Below are 20600 nucleotides of genomic sequence, written 5' to 3' on the forward strand. Positions count from 1 at the left end.
AGTCCCAATTGTCTAGTTTAATTGTACAGAAAACCCACGCACTCGCGCGATGTAGAACTGAGCCCTAAGGCCTCATTCGAGCATTTCTGGACGTGCACAGTGACAGTCTTTATGGACAACAGTGGAAATCGAACGTGACATTTTATAATACAAATTCTCAAAAAAATTGTAGAGATTCACAAAGACAACCTATTATTTGCATTAATTCAAATTATTAAACTGTTTTGTCCTTTCTCGCGCAAAAATTAATAGCAAAATGAGTTGAATATTTGAAATGACAGTTGGTTTGCCACATAATCGGACGGCGTATGGATCGTTTTTCTCAACGCTTTTTTACACCTTAATTGCATGTATTTAGACACAATTTTCATGCTTGCAGTAAGAATCTAATAATAATGCTTGATAATCACAGTAAATCAGAAGATATCTGCACAGCTCGATCATTCTTGCTGTTCGATGAAATAGTTGCGTGCTTGTAGCTTACGATGTATGGTGATGTATTTAGCAGCACTCTGCGTCTTTGACGCGACAATCTGCCTACTGAACGATAGCCTACAAAGATTTTGTTCGCTTCGGTTATTATTCGGTCACAATCTGCTAAAACGTGTGTTTATGATAAATACTTGTCATGACAGAAATCGTTCCATTCTCCATAATCCAGCTCGTTTAGAAAGCTTAACACAAACGCGTAGCAGTTGTGAGTGTGCTCCTGGTACATGTCCTTGCTCCACAAAGGATCACATGCAATCTTTTCCAAAACTTCATCCCACCGATCATACCAAGGCTCCGGTATTTGGGCAATAATAAGACATTGGTCCCATTCGTTTGCAGTGGAATGTTTACTTTTGGGTGGTGTTTTTGCTAAACCATTTACATCAAACTCGACTATAGTTCCACTGGAGGATGTGAGCGCTATGTGTAGATTATTTTGGTTTTGAAAGGAGCTAAAAGAAAAACAATGTTTCATCTATTTATCACCTTACACTTCTCTGGACTAACTATGAATCTTACGTTAAAAAATCTCCAACCGATGGTCGCAGAATAATAGAACAAGGATACTGGCATGCTCTGACGAATGGGCAGGGTAGTCTACAAGGAAGAAAAATATCACGAATTATGTTCCTAATTCCGTCACATCTATTAACCTATCAAATCATACTGACGTGATTGGTGTGTTTTCCATGTTTTCGCCCAACGCTTGCAAGCATAACGGACACTGGGTCAAGATATCGTATGAGAAAATCGTTTGATTGCAGTGGCGTACACACATCAGATCTCGGTTGAACAGCATATTGCTAAAAATAAAGAGAAAGAATAAAGCACAAATTAGTACACTCTTACGGAGATATGTACGTGCAAGGATGTGCCAAATAGCTTGTTCAGAGTCACACAATTGAGCACATGTTCATAATATAAGCACGAACATTCCACAGACAACGGATTACAGTCCCTCCTTCTACTTAAAACACCATGCAACTTAGCATAGTTAGCCAACTGTTTCACTCCTCAGAACTATTTATACTCCTTTCAGAAAGAGGTACGCACCGATGGGCTCATCCTCATTCTTCCAGTTTGCATACCGGCAGTATGGGGTCACCATGCAACAAGAACATAATTGCATGTTTCAACACAATAAAGCCTACCAGAATATCCCCCAGTTCCCGGACAATCAAACCCGGCACCATGTGCTCCTCTTCACACATCACTGTAGTTCGAAGCGGCCAAAGCAAGGGGAAAAACTTTCCCCGACGGATTCGAAGGGAGCAACTCGCCTACTGGGATCAGCTGAAGTCGGTTGTTATTTCCAGGTAACCCTTGACAACCGTACGGCTGGGTAACGTGTGGTATGTGTTTTGGCCCCAGGATACAGCGTTAGTCACACCGCGTGAGGAACATGCTTTAGCCTGATGGCCGGCCTCGAGGGTGGTGGTGGTGCTAGGGAATGAAACATTGTACGAAAAAGTACTTTCCATCGAAAACGAACCGAGGGTCTGAAAGCAACGACGACGACGACGACGACACCAACCAAACCATCGAACACCTTCTCTGTTTATGGTCCGTAAATAGTATTTCTTGGGTCGTGCTAGAACGTGGTTCTCGAATGTGAAACGGTCGGCGTGTTTAGGTTCATGGTGTATATTCTTCTAGCATAATTTTCACTTAGCGCTAAAATGTCTAAAATGAAATAGTGAACTTCGCATAGTGTGCCTGGGAGGAAAGATACAATTCTTGTGTAATTCTGTCGACTATTGAGTGTAATATCCAGTTCCCAGCAATTCTACCCAAAGTGAAATGGATGAGCAAATGAGAAAAAGTATCTTCAATAGCGCAAACAGGATGATACGTCAAGCTAACAAATCGTCAGAAACAAGGACACAGTGCTTTTATCGTTGTTGGTGGTTGTCCATGTTGGTGCTGTTCCTAACTTCCGGTTCGACCAAAGCAGGCTTTGCCTGTCTCAGCAATCCATGTGTTTATGGGGTGTGCATCGATGATCTAAATAGGTAATCATCCCGCCTGCGTTCCGTGTGCTGTACCTCCGGCGCGGAGTGCCGAGATTGAAGTCAAAGTTCGAAGCAGGTTATTGGTTCCAATTTATTGTTCCGCCCTTTTGCTCATTAAAAATCGATCAACTCGTAACACGATTAACGCAGTTGCCCGGCTAGAAGTCCCCGTGCACATGTAACACATGCCCATCATTAAAACCGGACACTTGAGGTCTAGAGAGAGAGCGCACTCCACGTTCCAAGTGTTAGTCCGCATATCCTTTGCCCACGCACACCCATACGCATACATACACGTTGTAAACGTGAGTGCAGTCGCGTGTATAATCGATATTGATAGTTCCGAAAAGTTAATGGTATAATTTACATCTTAACGCCATGCCAGCTGCCTGCTATGTTTGCTAACCGCAGCGACTCAACTACCTTCCACCACTCCCCCCCTCCTCTAACATCACAGGATTCGGCGTGAACAAAATATGCGCAAGATCTTATTTACTAATGCTCCCCGGTTGAGCATTCCCGTTTTAACGTTTGTTTGTTTATCCCCGCTATTCAAAAAAGGGGCCAAAAACTGTCGCGTAACCTGGAGATACGTCGTTGTTTACTATGATTGTTGTTATTGTTCACGTAGCGTAGAATTATGTGTAGCATAGCATTCCACAGCACAAATCAATGGTTGCTTTGTTATGTTCCTTTTTGCTTCAAGCACATACTCTTGCTATTGCATCGATGGGTACACCGGTGTACATTGCCAGACAAACTGGGATGAATGTTGGTCCGGGCCGTGTCTTAACGGAGGAACCTGCATCGATGGTGTCGCTTCCTACAACTGCACCTGTCCCGACGGTTTTCTAGGTAAGGACGGGAGATGCAAAGAATGATACTTACACCTGCCAAATCTGATCTCTCGGTGATGTTTGTTTTTTTTTCTCCCGGAACAAGGATTAAACTGTGAGGAGAACTTCAACGAATGCCAGTCCAATCCGTGCCAGAATGGTGGCCAGTGTCATGATAAGGATAATGCGTTCTATTGCACTTGTGCGTTAGGTTACGAGGGCGAGTTTTGCGAGCTCGATATAGCCGTGTGTGATACCGGCGATCGGTGTCATAATGGGGCAGCCTGCATCGAGGGACCCGGGCTAGAATTTTCCTGCCGCTGTACGGAAGGATTCGAGGGTCGGTTGTGCGATGCAGAGATCAACGAGTGTGCATCGTCTCCCTGTCAGAACGGAGCGATCTGTATCGACAAGTTCGCCTCGTACGTTTGCGCGTGTCCGATGGGTTTCAGTGGGACAAACTGCGAGGAAGAGATAATGGTCTGCGCGAGTTCACCGTGCGCCAACCAAGCGTTGTGCCTGATGGAGGAAGATTCGCCCACGTGCTACTGTGTGCCGGATTATCACGGCGAACGGTGTGAGCTGCAGTATGACGAATGTCAACTAGGACCTGATCCGCGCTGTGTGAATGGTGCCACGTGTGTGGATGGTGTGGATGAGTATTTCTGTACTTGTGGGCCTAATTTCACCGGACAAAACTGCGAGTGTCTCATGCTGGATGAGGACGGTCAGATCGAGGTAGACTGTAACTATACGGCACCAACAGCGAGCACGTCGGAAGCGGAAGAAATTACCAAATCATCCTTCTACACGCCTACCATGGAATCGTATCCATTTTCGACCGATGGCGTTTGGAAATCGTCCACCGATCTATCGCAGGAAAGAACCACAAGCTTCCCGCTTTCCTCACAACCAATATCACCTGATGCTACTGGGGAATTTACGGATCCTTCTGTGGATGTAGCATACAGTGAAACAGCCACTGGTAAAGGTGAGGGAACTGTGCCGTCTGTCGTACCGTCTCTCTTTCCAGCGAGCTCAGCAAGTGATCAGTATACTCCTACGTCTCCAAGTGAAGGTGCTACTGATAGCAGCGTAGTGTCTCGTACTACTTTATCATCAGATCCTGATATAAAGTCAACCTACGGGCTTTCAGGAGGGACAGACGCTACGAAAGAAAAAACGTCCGCTCCTGACACTACGGTAGGAACCGGCTACAGTACACAAGAAGTTACCCAGGAAGTTTCAATCGGGGACTACTTCCCTACTGCGAAACCATCGGCTAAGTTGCCTACCAGCGACGATGGTTCTGCACCTTCCGAGTTCGGAACCACCCCAATAGACGCACTATTCCCTACATCGGATCTTCCCAGAGTGTCGACACTCACGCCCGAACTGAGCTCGTTCTTTACCGAATCTCCCACAAATCGATCCGTTTCGCCAGGATTACAAGGCGAAGATCAAGTTACAGACACACCAACGTTCACAACCAATGGAATAGGCATACTAACTTCGCTGCCGGATGAAGCCACACAGGAGCGCCATGGGAGCACCACTTCCCTCGCTCCAATTATCCCAGTAGCAACGACCACAACTACAACTCGATCACCCGAAGTGATTGAAGAGTGTGACGATACTGTATGCGCCAACGGTGGAACTTGTGCCATGACCCCGAACGGTATCCGCTGTCATTGCGATTTCCGTTACGCAGGACCCTTCTGTGATGTACCGGTCAGCATACAGAATGCTGCCTTTTCGAAAGAGTCCTTTCTGCGCCACATCATTTACCGGCGGAACAGCTCATCCGATCCGATCGGCCAGTCGATGGAAACGCTCAAACAGTTGGCCTCCATGTCGGTACGCTTTAAGGCCAAGCTCACGTCTCGCGAAGGGCTGATTCTGCTGGCCACGGCGGAAGGCGACGATGGCAATCACTATGTGGCGCTGTTCCTGCACAAGGGTTTGCTTCAGTTTCAATTCTCCTGTGGGCTGCAGACAATGCTGTTGAGCGAGATAGAAGGCACGGTCAACAATGGATACGAGCTGAACGTGAAAGTGCAGTAGGTGTAATGGCGGCTTCTGTAAGCTGCATCATTTACCGATATATTTCATGAGATTCTTCCTTCTTTTTAGGTTAAACTTCAACGATCGCTACAGCCATTGCAATGCATCACTGCATGTAAACGAAACGTTGGCCATGAGTGGGGAGCAGCCGACCTGGCTTGGAAACGTCCTGCGCACAAGGCAGCAGCAAAAGGAGGGGCAGGATGGTGGTCCCGGTGCAATGGCAGCATTAGCTTCAATCAAGCAGAGCTGGTTACACCTGGGCGGACGTCCCATCAAAACGATGTACACCTTGAGCCACAACATATCGCGATCTCACGGATTTACCGGATGCATTTATGACTTGGAAATTAACAGCATCCCGGCGGCCATCTTCGAGTAGGTAATTCGTTTGCCGTAAAGTGCGTTATTTTGATTTGAACCTTTACTTGCAGCAACGCCGAAGATGCGTACAAGATTTACGAATGCACCTCGTTGGCCTGTCTTTCGAGTCCCTGTCGCAACGGAGCGATGTGTGTGGAAGCGGATGGTTACGGGCTGACTGGGCATCACTCTCTCAACTCTGGCAGCAACGCGCCACCAGGAACTGGCAGCGTTTCGTGGAGCTGCAAGTGTTCGTTCGGGTACATGGGAAAAACGTGCGAACGATCCGTGTGTGATAACAATCCGTGCCGGTTCGGTGGCACGTGCGTAACGTTTCCGGAAAGTGGATACCTGTGCCTTTGCCCGTACGGAAAGCATGGCCATTTTTGCGAGCATGACCTAGACATTCTGCAGCCATCGTTCTTCGGTAGCATCAAGGGCATTTCTTCCTACGTCGCTTATCCGATCGCCTTTCCGCTGGAAGATCGGTTTGAGTTTAGCTTTAAAATTATCCCCACGACCACGGCCCAGATTTCGCTGCTGGCATTCATCGGCCAACCGTACGACCATCACGATCAAAGTGATCACTTTTCGGTTAGCTTCATCCAAGGTACTAAGCGCGTCAGAGACAGCTGCGTGTGATCTTTCCCCTTTACAACAGCGAATTCTTGCCGTCATTGCAGGTTTCATTCTTGTCACATGGAACTTGGGGAGCGGGCCGCGAAGGATATTCACGCAGCAACCGATACAGGTGCAATCGTCCCGACCCACCACGATACAGGCAGGACGAAATGGACGCACCGCTTGGCTGTCGATCGATGGCAAGGTGAACATTTCGGGAAACTCACCGGGAAGCAGCCGAAAGCTTAACGTCGCTCCACAGCTGTACATCGGTGGCCACGAGGCTGTCAACTTTTCCAGCCTACCGCACGATTTGCCCCTTCATTCAGGCTTTCAGGGGTGTCTGTTCGACATCCGGCTTGTCGCGGGACCGGTGCACATTCCGCTGCAGCATATCGGAGGCATGCGGGGCCGAAGCGTTGGCCAGTGCGGTACGAAGGAGTGCCATCGACATGCGTGCCAAAACAATGGCGCTTGCTTGCAGCATGGTTCTACCTTTACCTGCATCTGTCAGGAGGATTGGAATGGCATCCTGTGCTCGCAGAAGCTGAATCCTTGCGATGAAAGTGTCAGCAAATGCGCACCCGGCGCTTCGTGTTTCCCATTAGTAGCAGGCTACGAGTGCGATTGTCCCTTCGGAAAGGTAGGCAAACGGTGCGAATCAAATCTTAAGTATCTCAGCGACGTTTCCTTCTCCGGTCGACGATCGTACCTGGCGCTGCGATGGCCCAACACCGGCCTCGGAGACTGGTCCGCTTCGTACCGTGAGAACGAGGTTCGGTACGAAAAGATCGTGCAGCATTCGCACATCATCCCGCATAACCATTCGATCCTGTTAAAATCCATCCGCGAGCTGGACAAGATCAACGACGTGCTCAAGGTACTGCCGGAATCGAACGATACCGAGCAGTATGCCGGCCATTCGATGGTGCCACGATCGGGCAACTACCGCCAGCTGCGGATAAGACAGCTGACCATCGAGCTACAGGTTCGCCCGCTTTCGGAGAAAGGCCTCATCCTTTTCGTGCGTACGTTCGATTCGAACGCGCAGGAACAAGGATTTATAAGCATCAGCTTGCAGGGCGGCGTGGTGGAGTATCGGATATCTGCCACACGCACCCAAACGGCCGTAGTACGAAGCAATCATGTGCTTGCGACCGGCGAATGGCACTTTATTCGTATCGCAAAGTACGGCAAACGTTTAACGCTGTGGGTCGAAGGAAAGAGCACCTCGATCATTGGCTCCGTTCGCGAGGAGTACGTGAGCCTTACGAAGCACCTCTACTTGGGCGGCTTGCCCGATCTGTCCACTTTGCCGTATGACGCCATCTCGGGTTACCCCGTATCGTTTCGGGGTTGCATTCGGCACGTAAATTTGAACGGAACGCGCATCACGCTCAACGACAGCTCGATCGTCGCTTCGCGCAACATTAACGATTGCGATGGGACACCGTGCGGGGGGGACATATGTGCCCATGGGGGACTCTGCTGGCTAGACGAACACTCGCAACCGCGGTGCAAGTGTCCCGAGTACTCGAAAGGGGTAAATTGTGAAATTCAAGAATCGTGCGAAATTGTGCAGTGCCGCAACAGTGGCCAATGCCTACAGAACGGTCGCTGCAGTTGTGGCGTAGGATGGACGGGCCATTATTGTGAGATAGCAACCACCAAGTATTCGTCGCTCGGATTTAACGATCGTAGCTACATTCTGATACCGTCGCAAAAGATTAAAATGAAGGACAAGCGTAATGATGACGGGGTCGGCGGTGCAGCTGGCAGCAGATTGCCCTTGGGGCTGCAGATTTCCTTCAACATTTCCACGCTCGAGGACGGGATGCTGGCGTGGACTACCGATGAAGCTGGCAGATACTTTGGCATAGGGATTCGCAATGGTTTCCTGGTGGTCGTTAGCAATATGCTTGAGGAGGATCCCTCGGACCCCGCCAACAACGGAGGAGCTGGACCCTGGAAAGCGTTCGTGGCCGATGGTGATTGGCACAATGTGTTGCTGGAGACAAAAGCGCATCAACTACACCTATCCATCGACGGGTACGAACTGCTCTCCGGAAAGCTCATACAGAATGTGCGAAATTTGGATTCCCGAGCGTACGATAAGGCCGCTTTGAGCGAGGAGATAACATATTTAGGTTCGTTCCTTGCTAACCACGCATGCAACGGGAAAATCGCTTATTGATTGTGCTTTTTTCTGTATCTTTTTTTGTCCTGCAGGAGGGTTCCCCGACGAGAATGTGTACAACCGTACGATGGGAAACTTTGCCACATCGTTCAACGGATGCATCCAGCACATTCTGCTAGGGAACCAGCTGGACGAGCTCGACTCTGCAGAGTACGATGGAGCTAACATCCATGAGTGTGCAGTGTAAGCGTGTGTGTTTTTGTGCGTGTGTAGTTAAAGTGAAGCCCATTAGCAATCAGCGGATATACTTGTACGTAGCCTAATTTTACCTCATTTTTCAATTGGAGATCTAAATCATGCAGAACATCACCACACACACACTTGTACAAACTTTCCTCACAACTGTGAACGCATTTCACGAACCGGCAAAGGTGTATTCGATGACGAGCATTCAGCATTGGCGTACAACAACATTACAGCAACCCGAAAACAATGTAGCTCAATCACTTGAGCTATGATGTATGTAAGCCATACATATGATAAACCGTAAAACTCAACAAAACCAACAATTTCCCCTCACCATTTCACTGGTACTGGCACCGGAAAGCTCCACGGGATGACAACAAAACAAACTGAACCAAAACAGAACTGTCAAACTCGAAAGAATGTAAACAAACTCACACACACACCTGTGCACTTGAAATCGCAGCAGGCCGTTACAGTTCAAAACACAAACCATGTATCGTTGGGTTTTACTGCAGCTAATGATTTATTTCTTCTTACTAACAGTGTTTTCGCCATGGTTTTCTTCTGAATACAAATTCCTACCGAGTGGTGCGCAACCAAGGCCCGGGTTCAAATAATAAATAGAGTTGCCTACACAAAACCGCCTACACAAATTCTAGCATTCAAATCCGCTCGGTCCACAAGGTGTGCTGGCCTGAGCCACCAACAACAGGCCGAAAACAGTACGCATGGAAGACTCCTTCACGCTTGGATAATGCGCATTTTTCGTACGCGTTAACACATACATTCTTTTCTTCTACTAACTACTGGCTTGGGGAACGGCCGCCGCTGTTGGCGTGTAAGAACCTGGGAGGGACGATATGCGAATATTGTAACTGTATTCGGATCTATATTCGTCTCAATCTCGACCATCTCTAGCCAGAACCTGAAACATAGCTTTATACTAAGTTAAGTCAGCAGTACGCCAATCGGAGCGCTTGCGAAAGCGCCTTCCTTGTGGCACTAGCGAACGAAGAAACGATCAACGATAAGCAAAATGCCGCAATTTCTTATAAAATTAATTTACGATACGTGCTATCGCTCATGGTGTGAGGCAGTTTACAGATATCCTCTCTTCATCTCACGCTTACAACGAGAAAAAAACCCAACGGACACTAAATTGCAACTGTTTCAGAGCCTCCGTGAATCATTTCAGGTCAAACGCAGGCAAAACGAGCGACTCATACCAGCCAGCGAACAGTTCATTCCTTCCTTCCAGGAATAAATAAATTACCAATATACTTCACGTTCTCTGTCACAATGCCATAAAAATGGCACTACTCTTCTTAAGGGACTCAGATCCTCGCGGCTGCTGCTGCGCTGAATAAATCGCCCGTTTTGTTGAGTCAAAGGCTCGAAATGATTCTTGCCGTTGTGCTACGAAGTAGTAGAACAACATCACCAGTTTGCCTATGATCAGCTGCGCTACCTAATTTCATTCCGAATCGCCGAAGCTAAGCGGCCGCATTCTTTAACGAGCATAACTATCGTCCGTCTACTTCATGTTCCACCTGCTTGGTGGTGCCTGCTGTTCGATTGATTGAAAGCTGTAAAAAAGCTGAGGTTAGTACGTATTTCCAGACACAAAAACTATCTCGACCGCTTGTTCCGCCTTACGATCCCTCATTTCCTACCGTACTTATAGTCGATGTTGAATGCATCATAATTGTGTTGTTGTTCCTCGTCTCATTTGTGTATTATATTCATTAGCTAATTATTGTCCTCTCACATAGTCGTCGGGTTGGCGTTGAAGGATGAAAAAATATCATTAATTTTCAAAATACCTTTCCCCATGAAGCGTTCGCTCTCTATCTGTATCGGTCACGATCGGTGATCGCTGCCGATACACCGTGTCTCACAACAATTATTCATTGCACAGCCAGACGAGGCTCATTAGCAGGGGAGTGTGGGATAGAGGGGACGACATTAACGTGGTACTACTTACACGGAAATAATTACATTGTTTTTTATACGCACACGCTCTAATCCTTTCGCGAGATGGCTCTTGATTTTGTTACTTAAGATTGTTGTGACTTTGGTCTTCTTTTTTCTCAAGCTCAGAACGACAGGTTTCGTTTCGCATTTCGTCCGTGGCGCACACGCGATCATCTGTAGCTGCTGTGATCTTTGAGAAATGGTCTGCTTGTAGTACGTTGCAATCGACTCCGAGTTGCCTCCGGGCCTCTTGATTTATTTTAGATTTCGATGATTGATATGTGTCGTTTTATGTGTCGCAGTAGAGAGGGTCAAGGGAACGGAAAGGTTGCTCGCTTATTCTCATCATCGCACTAAACCATAAAACGATAGAAATCCCGCCGCATAAGTCTATTTGGATCGTGTGTCCCACCCCAGGCGGAACGACCAGTGACGGGATCGTGTGGTAGTAAAGTAGTAAAACTTGCATTATATTACACTCACAAACTTATCTAAAGCAGCCCGTTGCAGGAAGTGTCCGGATTGGATGATTCCACGTCCCGACGTTCCTTGGTGCAGAGCAAATAACATACATTTCATAATACATTTAACCTTTTACGGAAAACATTTCATCCTGCACTATTACGAGAAGCGGATCCAGATCCTTGTAATTGTACAATATTTGCACTTGCACCAAAAACACACGTACGTACACTACAACAACGGCGTGTGCACATTAAGTACGCAACCAAGCACAAGTGCGCGCTTTTCTAACGCGGAACTGAACGAGTAGAGTATGTGGCAGCATGTTTGCAGCATGAATAAATATAAACCAAAGAAAGATCCTTCTGTAGCTTTGAGACGTGTGCCCAAATCTTCGAACACGCTTCGGTAAACACGTCTTATCGTCCCAGCTCCACGGTACCGCGGTATTGTTTGCTCACTTGTACCATCTGCCGCGGTAGGTTCACTTTCGCGCTATGAACGGTAGCTGGGGCGCGGTCAGACAGGCCACCACGTACAAGAGACCGAAGAATAGGTTCAGTTTGGCTGTTTGACGGGGAACCTTCTGCAGTGTGCTTTCATTGCGAAACTGTCTCTCAATAGCGAACGCCTGCTTAAACGTTACCATGGGCAACAGAAACAGGACTGAGTATTTCATACCGAGCACCACAAAGATCACGTACGGCGTGAACAGCAGCACGGCATACAGGACGTACGAGCACGTTCGGCCTATCAGGATGGCCAGCGTCACGATGCCGACCCGTTTGTCCGACTCGGCGTCGCGCGTATTGTTGCTGTGCAGGATTGCTTCCGTGTTGAGCGCGAGCGGAATCGCGTACAGAAAGGTGGCCCACTCGATGTACCCCGTCTGTGCCATGTACGAAAACAGCACCGAGATGGGACCGAAGATGACCAGGATGAGCACATCACCGAGCGCAATGTACTTAAGACCAATTCCACCGGTATACAGAAAACTGGAGGACAGCCCTCCAAAGTACACCAGTGCGAGGTGTTCCAGCTTGGCAGGCGATAGATACACAAGGAACACAAATCCCACACATCCGGCACCGTACAGCAGCACACCCAGTGTGACAACCTGAGAGGGGTTAAAAGGTTAGATAGGTTTTCCTATCGACCGTCGTCCATTCCCAAAAAGATTTACCTCATCCTGGCTAAGTATATGATCGACCAACGTTCGATCGTCTGCCTTGCGATCGTCTATACCCTTCACGAAATCGTAATACGTATTGACCACGTTTCCAGCACAGTGTACGGTCACCACCGTGAGCACGGTACACAGGAAGGTGAATATGCCAAAGCTCTCGTATCCATGCACACGCACCGCGAGTGTCGTGCCGAGCAGTGTGGGCATCAGGCTTGCCGATAGGGACCATGGTCGGAGAGCCGAAAGGTACGTTTTAAATTTCATCAACGGTGCTACAACGAAATGGAAACATCAGCGCACCGGAACAATCATCTCGAAACCTCGCCATACATACCTGTGACGTGTGGCATTTCCTCCCGTCCGTGTGTGGTGGTCGAGTTGCGGCCAAGAGAGGACGTATCGGAAAGCAGCCCGTGCTCTGGAGGGAACGTACGATCGTCCGATGCTGCCATCTTCGCCTGAAGCACTTTGTTTATCTTCGCTTAATTATTCAATTTCGAGTCCGTCTTTGCCGTTCTGCTGAGTATCCCGAATTACCACCGTACGGGAGTCTAATTATAACCGGCGAACAGTGTGTGCGACTTAATGTGCTGTTTTTCTCTGGCCTGGCTCGATGTTACGAAGACTTGCATCTGCACATCGTCATGCTACACACCAGGCAGCGGAGGTGCTTCGTCTCAGCACGTCAGTGCCGTCTGCCCATCCACTGGCCGCCGATCCACGTCATGTGTGTGTGTGTATGTGGTTCGCTGGAAACTCGATCACGTACAAGACGTCTGCATCTTGCAACTATTGCTTGGCCCTACTCGGTGCTCTGTGTTGCCCTTGCACGGCCTGCTCTGGTATGTCGGGTATTCGATTAACACTAAACAATCGTTTTATCGATGTGTGCCGTGTGTTGGGCACACGCAGGGGTTTCACAGGACTTTGGCACAGCGGGCACCTGTCTGAGAATGGGCTGAACGGCGGGCTGGGTGTCAAGACGTTCGTTGCAAGTGGGCTTTCCGTACCGACAGTATTCGGTTCGCGGGATTACCTTCTTCGATATTACCGTGGCCCGGCCAGCTTTGATTTTTGGAACTTTTGCTCAAAAAATTGCTACTGCTGGCCAAAACCTGACACTTCTCCCTCTTGTCACGTCATCCACTTTACGCAACGTGGGATAGCATACGGCCAAATGCTTAGCCATTATCATGTACTTAAATCCTCCAAATCCTCTAGTGTATCAAAAAACATGTCTTAATCCTCTTTTGGCAGACAGGTGATCGAGATATCATAAGGAGGTGGAAACATAAATACAAATAAATAATGATTTGAAGATTGCATCCCACTGTGCATCGAAATGTGTACAGCATAACGGAAGGGTAACGCCTATGTAACGCCTTAGGCCGTGGTGTACAGTAGACAACCAGTGCAGTGTTTCGAACAAAACAGTTGAACGGTGAATAATAGCAAACTACCATTTCTAAACTGTAGATGAATGAACTTAATCTCCTTTGTAGCGGTTACGAGGATGATAGTGTTTTAAATTGCATTTTCATTGAAACAAATATGTGTTGCACCACCCGGCTCCATGGACGGCTAAATTAGCTGGTAGCATTCCCATACAGCAGCAGAAACAGTGTATGTGTATGTGTTTGTGTGTATGTTTCGGCGTTTATGCCATTGGCAGAACTCTACCTAAGCCGGTGCATCATACACTTTTTCAGTGCGTTTCTTCTACGCCGGTGGTACGCTACTAGCCGTGCTCCGTTCTATACGTACCGAACCGAATCAGACCGATAAAACAGACCGGTCAAGATGTCGGGCACCATACTGGAGAATCTGAGTGGCAAAAAGTTAAGCATTTTAGTGGCATCGCTGTTGTTCTTGCAGTTCCTTTGCTTCCTTCTGGGTGGTCTCATCGGTGAGTAGCAAAGCGGAAACGGCGTCTTCTGGCTCGTTTACCAATCTCTTCCACCCACACAAATATACAATAGAAAAAAAGCAACAAGCATATCAAAAGACTGGCGAAAGGAGTTGTGTACCTTTTGGGGGTGAGAGTTTTTAGCTTAATTAATGTATACTAAAAATACCGCAATTAATGGAACAGGATAAATCGATTAGCCCAGCATCTGGGTGTGGGTGCAGTACGACGCGAGCGTTCAGCGATTTTCTTTGTTTATTTTATGCCGCATCCCCTTTGATGAAGCCGCGCGTCTGCGTTCGACCGTGCGCTTGCATGTACGCGTTTCTATTGCATGCGTTATTAGCAACACAACCATAGCCGCCTGCCTACTGATGTGTGAGTGAGAGTGATTTTTCGTCTCTAACATCAATTTTTTTTTTACGATCTATTCTCAGCCCCGGTTCCGGCAAGTGTGCAGACAATTCTGGCCACCATTTGTAAGGATGTACCGGGCTCGCACAACGACACCTCAGTATGGCTGTACTCAAGGGGAGAAGATCGTTGCCAAAGCTTGGACCATTTCGATATCGAGAGTGACGATATGAAGATGGCCAACCAGATCGTGTTCGTCTTCCAGATGCCACTTCCTCGCGAAGGCCGCCAGCTAGACTATTCGCGCTGGCAGCAGAACTTGATTGGCGTGCTGCAAACAGACATTGCGTACGATGCAAATGTGCTGCACAAACCGCACACCAAGATTACGATCGATGCACGGTTGGCGTATCGGAACAAGGGCGATGCGGATCAGGATTGGAAGTATCTGGCATCGTCGCTCGAGGAGCGAGATCTCGATTGCACCGCCAACAATGTGACGGACGACTATCTGTACAACTGCAACACGATTCCACTGTTCGAGCTGGGTTCACTGCACCACGACTTTTACCTGCTAAACGTGCGTCTGCCGGTAGACAGCGAGCGGCGTATGAATCTGGACATTGGGCACATCAAAGATTTGCACCTGTCCGTCATCTATCAGAACGGTGGGTTCACCAAAGTGTGGGTATCGCTCAAGACGGTGTTCCTTCCGTTCATTGTGCTAATCATGGCCTGGTTCTGGCAGCGCGTCCATTTGCTGCACCGCAAACCCGCACTGCTAGAAGAGATGCTGTTGGCGCTGGGTTGTGCGCTTACATTTTTGAACCTGCCGTTCGAATATTTTACGCTTTTCTTCGACATGCCGTTTATGCTGCTTCTAAGCGACATACGCCAAGGAGTGTTTTACGCTACGCTTCTCTCTTTCTGGCTAATTTTCGCCGGGGAACACATGCTGGTTAGTGAGCTACGATGAAGAGTAAACCTGTTCCGGATGCGGCGTACTAACGACTGGCTTTACTTATCTCAATAGATTCAAGAGACGGGCGAAAAGTCGGGTGTCAAGACGTACTGGAAGCATCTGAGCGCGGTGGCCGTTGGCTGTGTGTCGCTCTTTCTGTTTGATATGTGCGAACGTGGCGTACAGCTCCGGAACCCATTCTACTCGATTTGGGTGTCCAAAGTTGGCGCAAACGTTGCCGTGAGTTACACATACTTTCCTTAAATTGCACTTGTGACGGGACTCAAAACTGGGACTTTCCGTCCATTCTTTCAGCTTGGTTTCATCATCTTGGCTGGCATATCGGCGGGATTGTACTTTTGCTTTCTTTGCTACATGATCTGGAAGGTATTCTGCAACATCAACATCAAGCGCACATCGCTCCCGTCCATGTCCTCCGCGCGACGGCTGCACTACGAGGGCATTATCTATCGGTTCCAGTTCCTGATGCTTGCTACCCTGCTCTGCGCTGCCATGACCGTTATCGGCTTTATCATTGGACAAGTTTCAGAGGGCCGTTGGAAGTGGGACGACAACATCGACCTAGAGTTTACGTCCGCGTTCTTCACCGGTGTATACGGCATGTGGAATATTTACATCTTTGCACTGATCGTACTGTACGCTCCCAGTCACAAAAAATGGCCCACCAACGAAACTACCGGTAAATTACGCCCCAAAGCACCTAAGCATCTTGCATCTTACCTTTAATCTTTCCTTTCTTTTAAGAAAACATTATGAGCGAGGAGATCGAATTCAGCAATCTGCCGTCCGATTCGAACCCGAGCGAAATTTCGTCCCTCACGCAGTTCGCTCGAAAGGCAGCACAGGACTAAAGCGGCCTCCGGAAAGACTTTAAATGACAACTATTTTTGAAAGTTCAATTTTAACGCTTTTTTATATGCAAATGGCCCGCAAATCGATTCGACAACCTTCAGCAATCTTCAGAGAGATCGCTTTCGATTACGCTCGGGCCATTGCTCAACGTCACAGTATTAGCATCACAGTATCCCGGAATCATGTGTAATTTGTTTATGTGTGTGTGTGTGTAGAGTAAGCCTAAGGGAAAAGCAAACATAATTATTCTCTGGTTCGCGCTTTTCCCGCAACTTTCTCGCTAGATTTTAGTGCGATTTACCGCAAATCTTTCTCATATTTAACGTCGTTCGATCTAAATCCCCGGTAAAATAAAGTGAGGACACCCCTTTTTGTGTAACAAGTCGCTCAGGACGAACGCTCGGTTTACAGCATGCTGAAAGAAAGCATTCACAGATTTTCTGTTATTTGTAAGAAAATATATTTTGTTCCTTACTATATCCCTTAACATAATTGGACATGTTGTACGATGCTTTTGCGCCACGCTCTGCGCTGCTACGATGGTATGCTCTTTTTGTTCCATGGTTGCTCTTTTGAGATAAATGTGTGTGTGTTTTTAAACCGATAATATTAATGCTTTCCTTAATCGCTATAAAAAAGTAACAGATTGAACATTAAACAGGCGCCAGCCCGCGTGTTGGACGATTTTTACGGTCTTAAGCCGATCGTGCCGGTAATGGTGACCGCGATTCCCGACAAGCATGTCCCAAAGAGTATTGGCACATCTCTACAGCTCCTAATACTGTATGCATTCCCTGATTACATACAGTTTGTCGCGCTTTGAACGAATTTGTTCGAGATAAAATGAATTTACAATAAAAACAATACTACTTAATCCGTGTGGCAATGCACGATGAGTTAAAAATGAGAATTCTCATTAAACAAAAATAATTCGAGAGCATACGTACGGGTTGGCCGATCATTTTGTTCCGGCACAATGTGCAGCGGTTAGGGCGTATTCGTATAATACAATAACATTATTCCTCTAGGGAAGCATTGCCTACTGTAAGTAGTAAATAATAGTAGTTCATCAACAACCATGTCGAATGTTTGTTTTTCTTGTAAGCACCATCATGTTGCCGTGAAGAGATTCGCTCTACATCTCCCGGACTACTAGTTAGTAATATTACGTAAAGAAGCCACAGAACTGTCCCATTCTGCGAGTGAGTGAATTAGTGTTAATACTTTTGCTTCAACGCTTGAATCATTTTAAAAAATGTTCCACCATCACCAGGATCACTTCGCCCCCGCAGAGAGGATTCGTTTTCAATCACGTCTTGTTGCTGCTACTACTACTATTCATGGTAACGTTCGTAATGTCTTTCACAATCATCTCGGCCACCTGCCAGGCCAACTCTTCCTGTGCCTTGTCCTCCGGCAAATTGACAAGCTTGCGAACGGCTTTCTTGATTCGGTTACGATTCCAACGATCATCTCCGGACGGTGGTTCCGCGATATCGAAATCTCGCTCGTACCGACCCAGTGCATCGATCCGCCCGAACGTTAGACCCGCCACAGGCGACGTACGCCGTCGCCACAGCAGATCCGGATTGTACAGTTGACGTGAGTCGATTTGCATAATATCACCGCCCCCGTAAACACTGCCGCCAACGCCCGTACCACTCCCAGATGGACCGCTGTTGCTGGCAGCCGCCAGTGCGACGGCTACCAAGTGCTTCCGGTTTCGCTGGTAGTTGGTGTCGGACATGGCCAGCAGAGTGTTTTGGGAGGAAATGAACGCAACCGTGTTTCCACGCCGACCACCACCTGCACTGCAATCGCTCGTTACGTCCGACAGCGTTTTGCGATGTCCACGCCGGCCTCCACCACCGTTGCGCTGTCCTTCTGTCCCACGTCCACCACCGTCGTTTGCACTCGTCTTCACCTTTCCGAGCAGTTCGCTGATGAACCGGCAGTAGAGCGGCGATTTGATGAATCCCGCAAAGTACCGCTGCTCGAGAAAGTGCTCAATAATTCGTACCGGCAGCTCGAAGCATTCAGCTACGATGGTTGGATCCGCCGAGCATATATGCTCCTCGAGCAGGAAGCGTATCTTATCGCTCAGCCCAAGCGTACTGGTGGCCTGTAGGGAAAAATATTTCTCGTACAGCACGACGGCGTCCTTCTGGGCTTGGATTTGATTCTCGACCGAACGCTTGAAATGTACCGCCCCCACATAGAACTCCAGGTAGTGGCGCTTGCCCTGCTGCTCCAGATGCTCCATAAAGTAGAACAACGCCATTTCGCTCCCCAAAATGTCGCGGAGCGTAAGGTTATCGCTTGTCAGGACCTCCAGTGTGTACTTACAGTAGAACGAGCTCTCCAGAAAGGGATTCAAGTAGGTTTGTTCCAATATTTCCAGCAGATGGTTTTGTGCTTCGTTGAAGATACTCTCACTGCACGTCCCGCTGCTGCCAGCAAGTGCTAGCGAGATGTGGGACAGTATGGTGGCCGGCATTTCGATATAGTGTGGCGAACTGGTGACCAAATACTTCCTATAGATTCTTACCGCATCCGAGTTGATGAGCGAGTTAAAGACTCGGATAGGCTTTGCCGTTGCCGTAGCAACCGACGATTCCAACGCTGTTCCTTTGCCTGCTTCGCAGATTTGTGTTTTTTCATCGTCAGTCAACGACTGCCGCATGACCGTTATATCACAGACTTCCATGTGTTTCCCTCTGGTTTCTTGGCCCTTCGCTTCTTCTTCTCCTTCTCGCAGGACCACTGTCTCGGAACTTTCATCCTTAATGTCCACCTCCTCGAGCACCTCCAGTGGAGTGGGCGGAGGTACAGGCGTACAGCTTTGTGATGTACGAGAATCCAGCTCACGCAGGTCGTCGGCCGATTGTGAGTCTTCAAAGGCATTTTCCGAGAATGAGTTCGTCGATAGCGAATCGCAGTCTATGCTAAAGTACGATAGACTATCGTACCCGTCGGAAGAGACGCTACGATGCAATCGGCCATGCACGTGAGCACCGGAACCACCAACGGACGACCTCAGCACACTCCGCACAGTTTCAGAAGCTGCCGCCTTGAAGCTTTCCACTTCCAGCCAGAATTTAATCAGTGCGAGAGCATTTTTCGATTCTAAAAATTGCACAAAGTAGCAGATGCAGCTCTGCTCCGCCAGAATATCAATCATACGGCGCGAAAGTTTCGACACGCGAATAGCAGCGGTATCTGCAAAGAAATTGGTGATCAATTATTTACGCAACTCCGGGAAAGTACCGTGTTTCTGAAGGATCTAACTAGCGTTTGTTCCTACCTTTCCGTTCGAAGCAGTACCGCTCTGCTAGTCTCAATGCCTCCTCATCGTTTTCAGGTGATTTCGCACCATCGATGACATCATCCGATGTTCTGAGTGATGATGGGATCGTCGTTGAATCATTATTTAGTATCGATGAAGGATGGTACTCGCTGGTGCTGCCGGTTGTGATAGATTTTCTTCGACCTGTGAAAGGAATGCGAACATACACAATCATTACCGTCGGGTGTATGAGCTTTCCAAGTCCCCGCCCTGCCGAGCTGGGAGGGAAAATCAAACGAGATGGAACATAAATAGCAACAATCCGCCCCTTTCTCCCAGCCTCTCCCTTCACCCTATCGTACTGCACTAGTGGAGAAAGTTTGATCGTTGGAAAGCGTTGCGATACTGCAGACAGACCTTCCTTCCCTTCCGCTTTTTCCGAGTTGCCCTTGGCCCTAGGAACGGCCAATGCCCTGAACCACTTGCTTCAGCGAAAATAGTACAGAAATGCTTGGACTCATGTCGCACTTGCTCGCACAAACGATAAACACAAACCTGTCTTCTTTAGAAACTGCAACATTCTGGCCGATTTCTAACACACCAGAGGGAAGTAATACTACACTTGTGGACGCGAACAGCTTCAATCACTTTTCCGGGCTCATTTGCCTGGCATTTCGATTTTGTTTCTTTTGTTCAATTTTTAATCTCCGCAGTTGGTCTGTTTTCGATATCGGCCATGGTATGGGCTACACTGTTGCGCTGAAGTAGCGATGAAACGCAGGCAAAAATGAAAATAAAGAAATGTCAAACGTCATCGCCCGTTGACG

General features: G+C 48.0%; 5 protein-coding genes across 8 annotated transcripts; 2 read left to right on the top strand and 3 right to left on the bottom strand.

The window, feature by feature from the left end:
- Positions 1-351: 351 nt before the first annotated feature.
- LOC118514101 (MKRN2 opposite strand protein) lies at positions 352-9163 on the bottom strand. 2 transcript variants are annotated; one of them, XM_036060667.1, is made up of 5 exons: positions 9106-9163; positions 1164-1295; positions 1012-1089; positions 624-944; positions 352-552 (listed from the first exon to the last, which is right to left on the bottom strand). In XM_036060667.1, the coding sequence occupies exons 2-5, from the start codon at positions 1289-1291 to the stop codon at positions 441-443; spliced, it is 639 nt and encodes a 212-aa protein (XP_035916560.1). In that variant the 5' UTR covers positions 1292-1295; positions 9106-9163; the 3' UTR covers positions 352-440. The 2 variants fall into 2 exon arrangements, with proteins under 2 accessions (XP_035916560.1, XP_035916559.1); XM_036060666.1 differs by having other exon boundaries at positions 8855-9159.
- Positions 1302-9906, top strand: LOC118514092 (protein eyes shut). The gene is made up of 7 exons (XM_036060624.1): positions 1302-2504; positions 3211-3359; positions 3447-5400; positions 5474-5782; positions 5839-6377; positions 6451-8535; positions 8618-9906. The coding sequence occupies exons 1-7, from the start codon at positions 2293-2295 to the stop codon at positions 8770-8772; spliced, it is 5403 nt and encodes a 1800-aa protein (XP_035916517.1). The 5' UTR covers positions 1302-2292; the 3' UTR covers positions 8773-9906.
- Positions 9271-13563, bottom strand: LOC118514098 (ubiA prenyltransferase domain-containing protein 1 homolog). Its single transcript, XM_036060638.1, has 3 exons — positions 12728-13563; positions 12391-12665; positions 9271-12324 (listed from the first exon to the last, which is right to left on the bottom strand). The coding sequence occupies exons 1-3, from the start codon at positions 12843-12845 to the stop codon at positions 11692-11694; spliced, it is 1026 nt and encodes a 341-aa protein (XP_035916531.1). The 5' UTR covers positions 12846-13563; the 3' UTR covers positions 9271-11691.
- A 203-nt stretch (positions 13564-13766) lies between these two features.
- Positions 13767-16880, top strand: LOC118514096 (protein wntless). 2 transcript variants are annotated; one of them, XM_036060636.1, is made up of 6 exons: positions 13767-14016; positions 14103-14299; positions 14737-15611; positions 15687-15854; positions 15930-16314; positions 16380-16880. In XM_036060636.1, the coding sequence occupies exons 2-6, from the start codon at positions 14194-14196 to the stop codon at positions 16484-16486; spliced, it is 1641 nt and encodes a 546-aa protein (XP_035916529.1). In that variant the 5' UTR covers positions 13767-14016; positions 14103-14193; the 3' UTR covers positions 16487-16880. The 2 variants fall into 2 exon arrangements, with proteins under 2 accessions (XP_035916529.1, XP_035916528.1); XM_036060635.1 differs by having other exon boundaries at positions 13768-14299.
- Positions 16881-16923: 43 nt separating this feature from the next.
- Positions 16924-20568, bottom strand: LOC118514094 (A-kinase anchor protein 10, mitochondrial). Of its 2 annotated transcripts, none has more exons than XM_036060630.1 (3): positions 20329-20568; positions 19792-19977; positions 16924-19706 (listed from the first exon to the last, which is right to left on the bottom strand). In XM_036060630.1, the coding sequence occupies exons 1-3, from the start codon at positions 20351-20353 to the stop codon at positions 17797-17799; spliced, it is 2121 nt and encodes a 706-aa protein (XP_035916523.1). In that variant the 5' UTR covers positions 20354-20568; the 3' UTR covers positions 16924-17796. The 2 variants fall into 2 exon arrangements, with proteins under 2 accessions (XP_035916523.1, XP_035916524.1); XM_036060631.1 differs by lacking the exon at positions 20329-20568 and adding an exon at positions 20191-20322.
- Between the last annotated feature and the right edge of the window lie 32 nt (positions 20569-20600).

The sequence above is a fragment of the Anopheles stephensi genome, chromosome 3 (assembly GCF_013141755.1).
Source record: "Anopheles stephensi strain Indian chromosome 3, UCI_ANSTEP_V1.0, whole genome shotgun sequence".
In the NCBI taxonomy this organism is placed as follows: domain Eukaryota; kingdom Metazoa; phylum Arthropoda; class Insecta; order Diptera; family Culicidae; genus Anopheles; species Anopheles stephensi.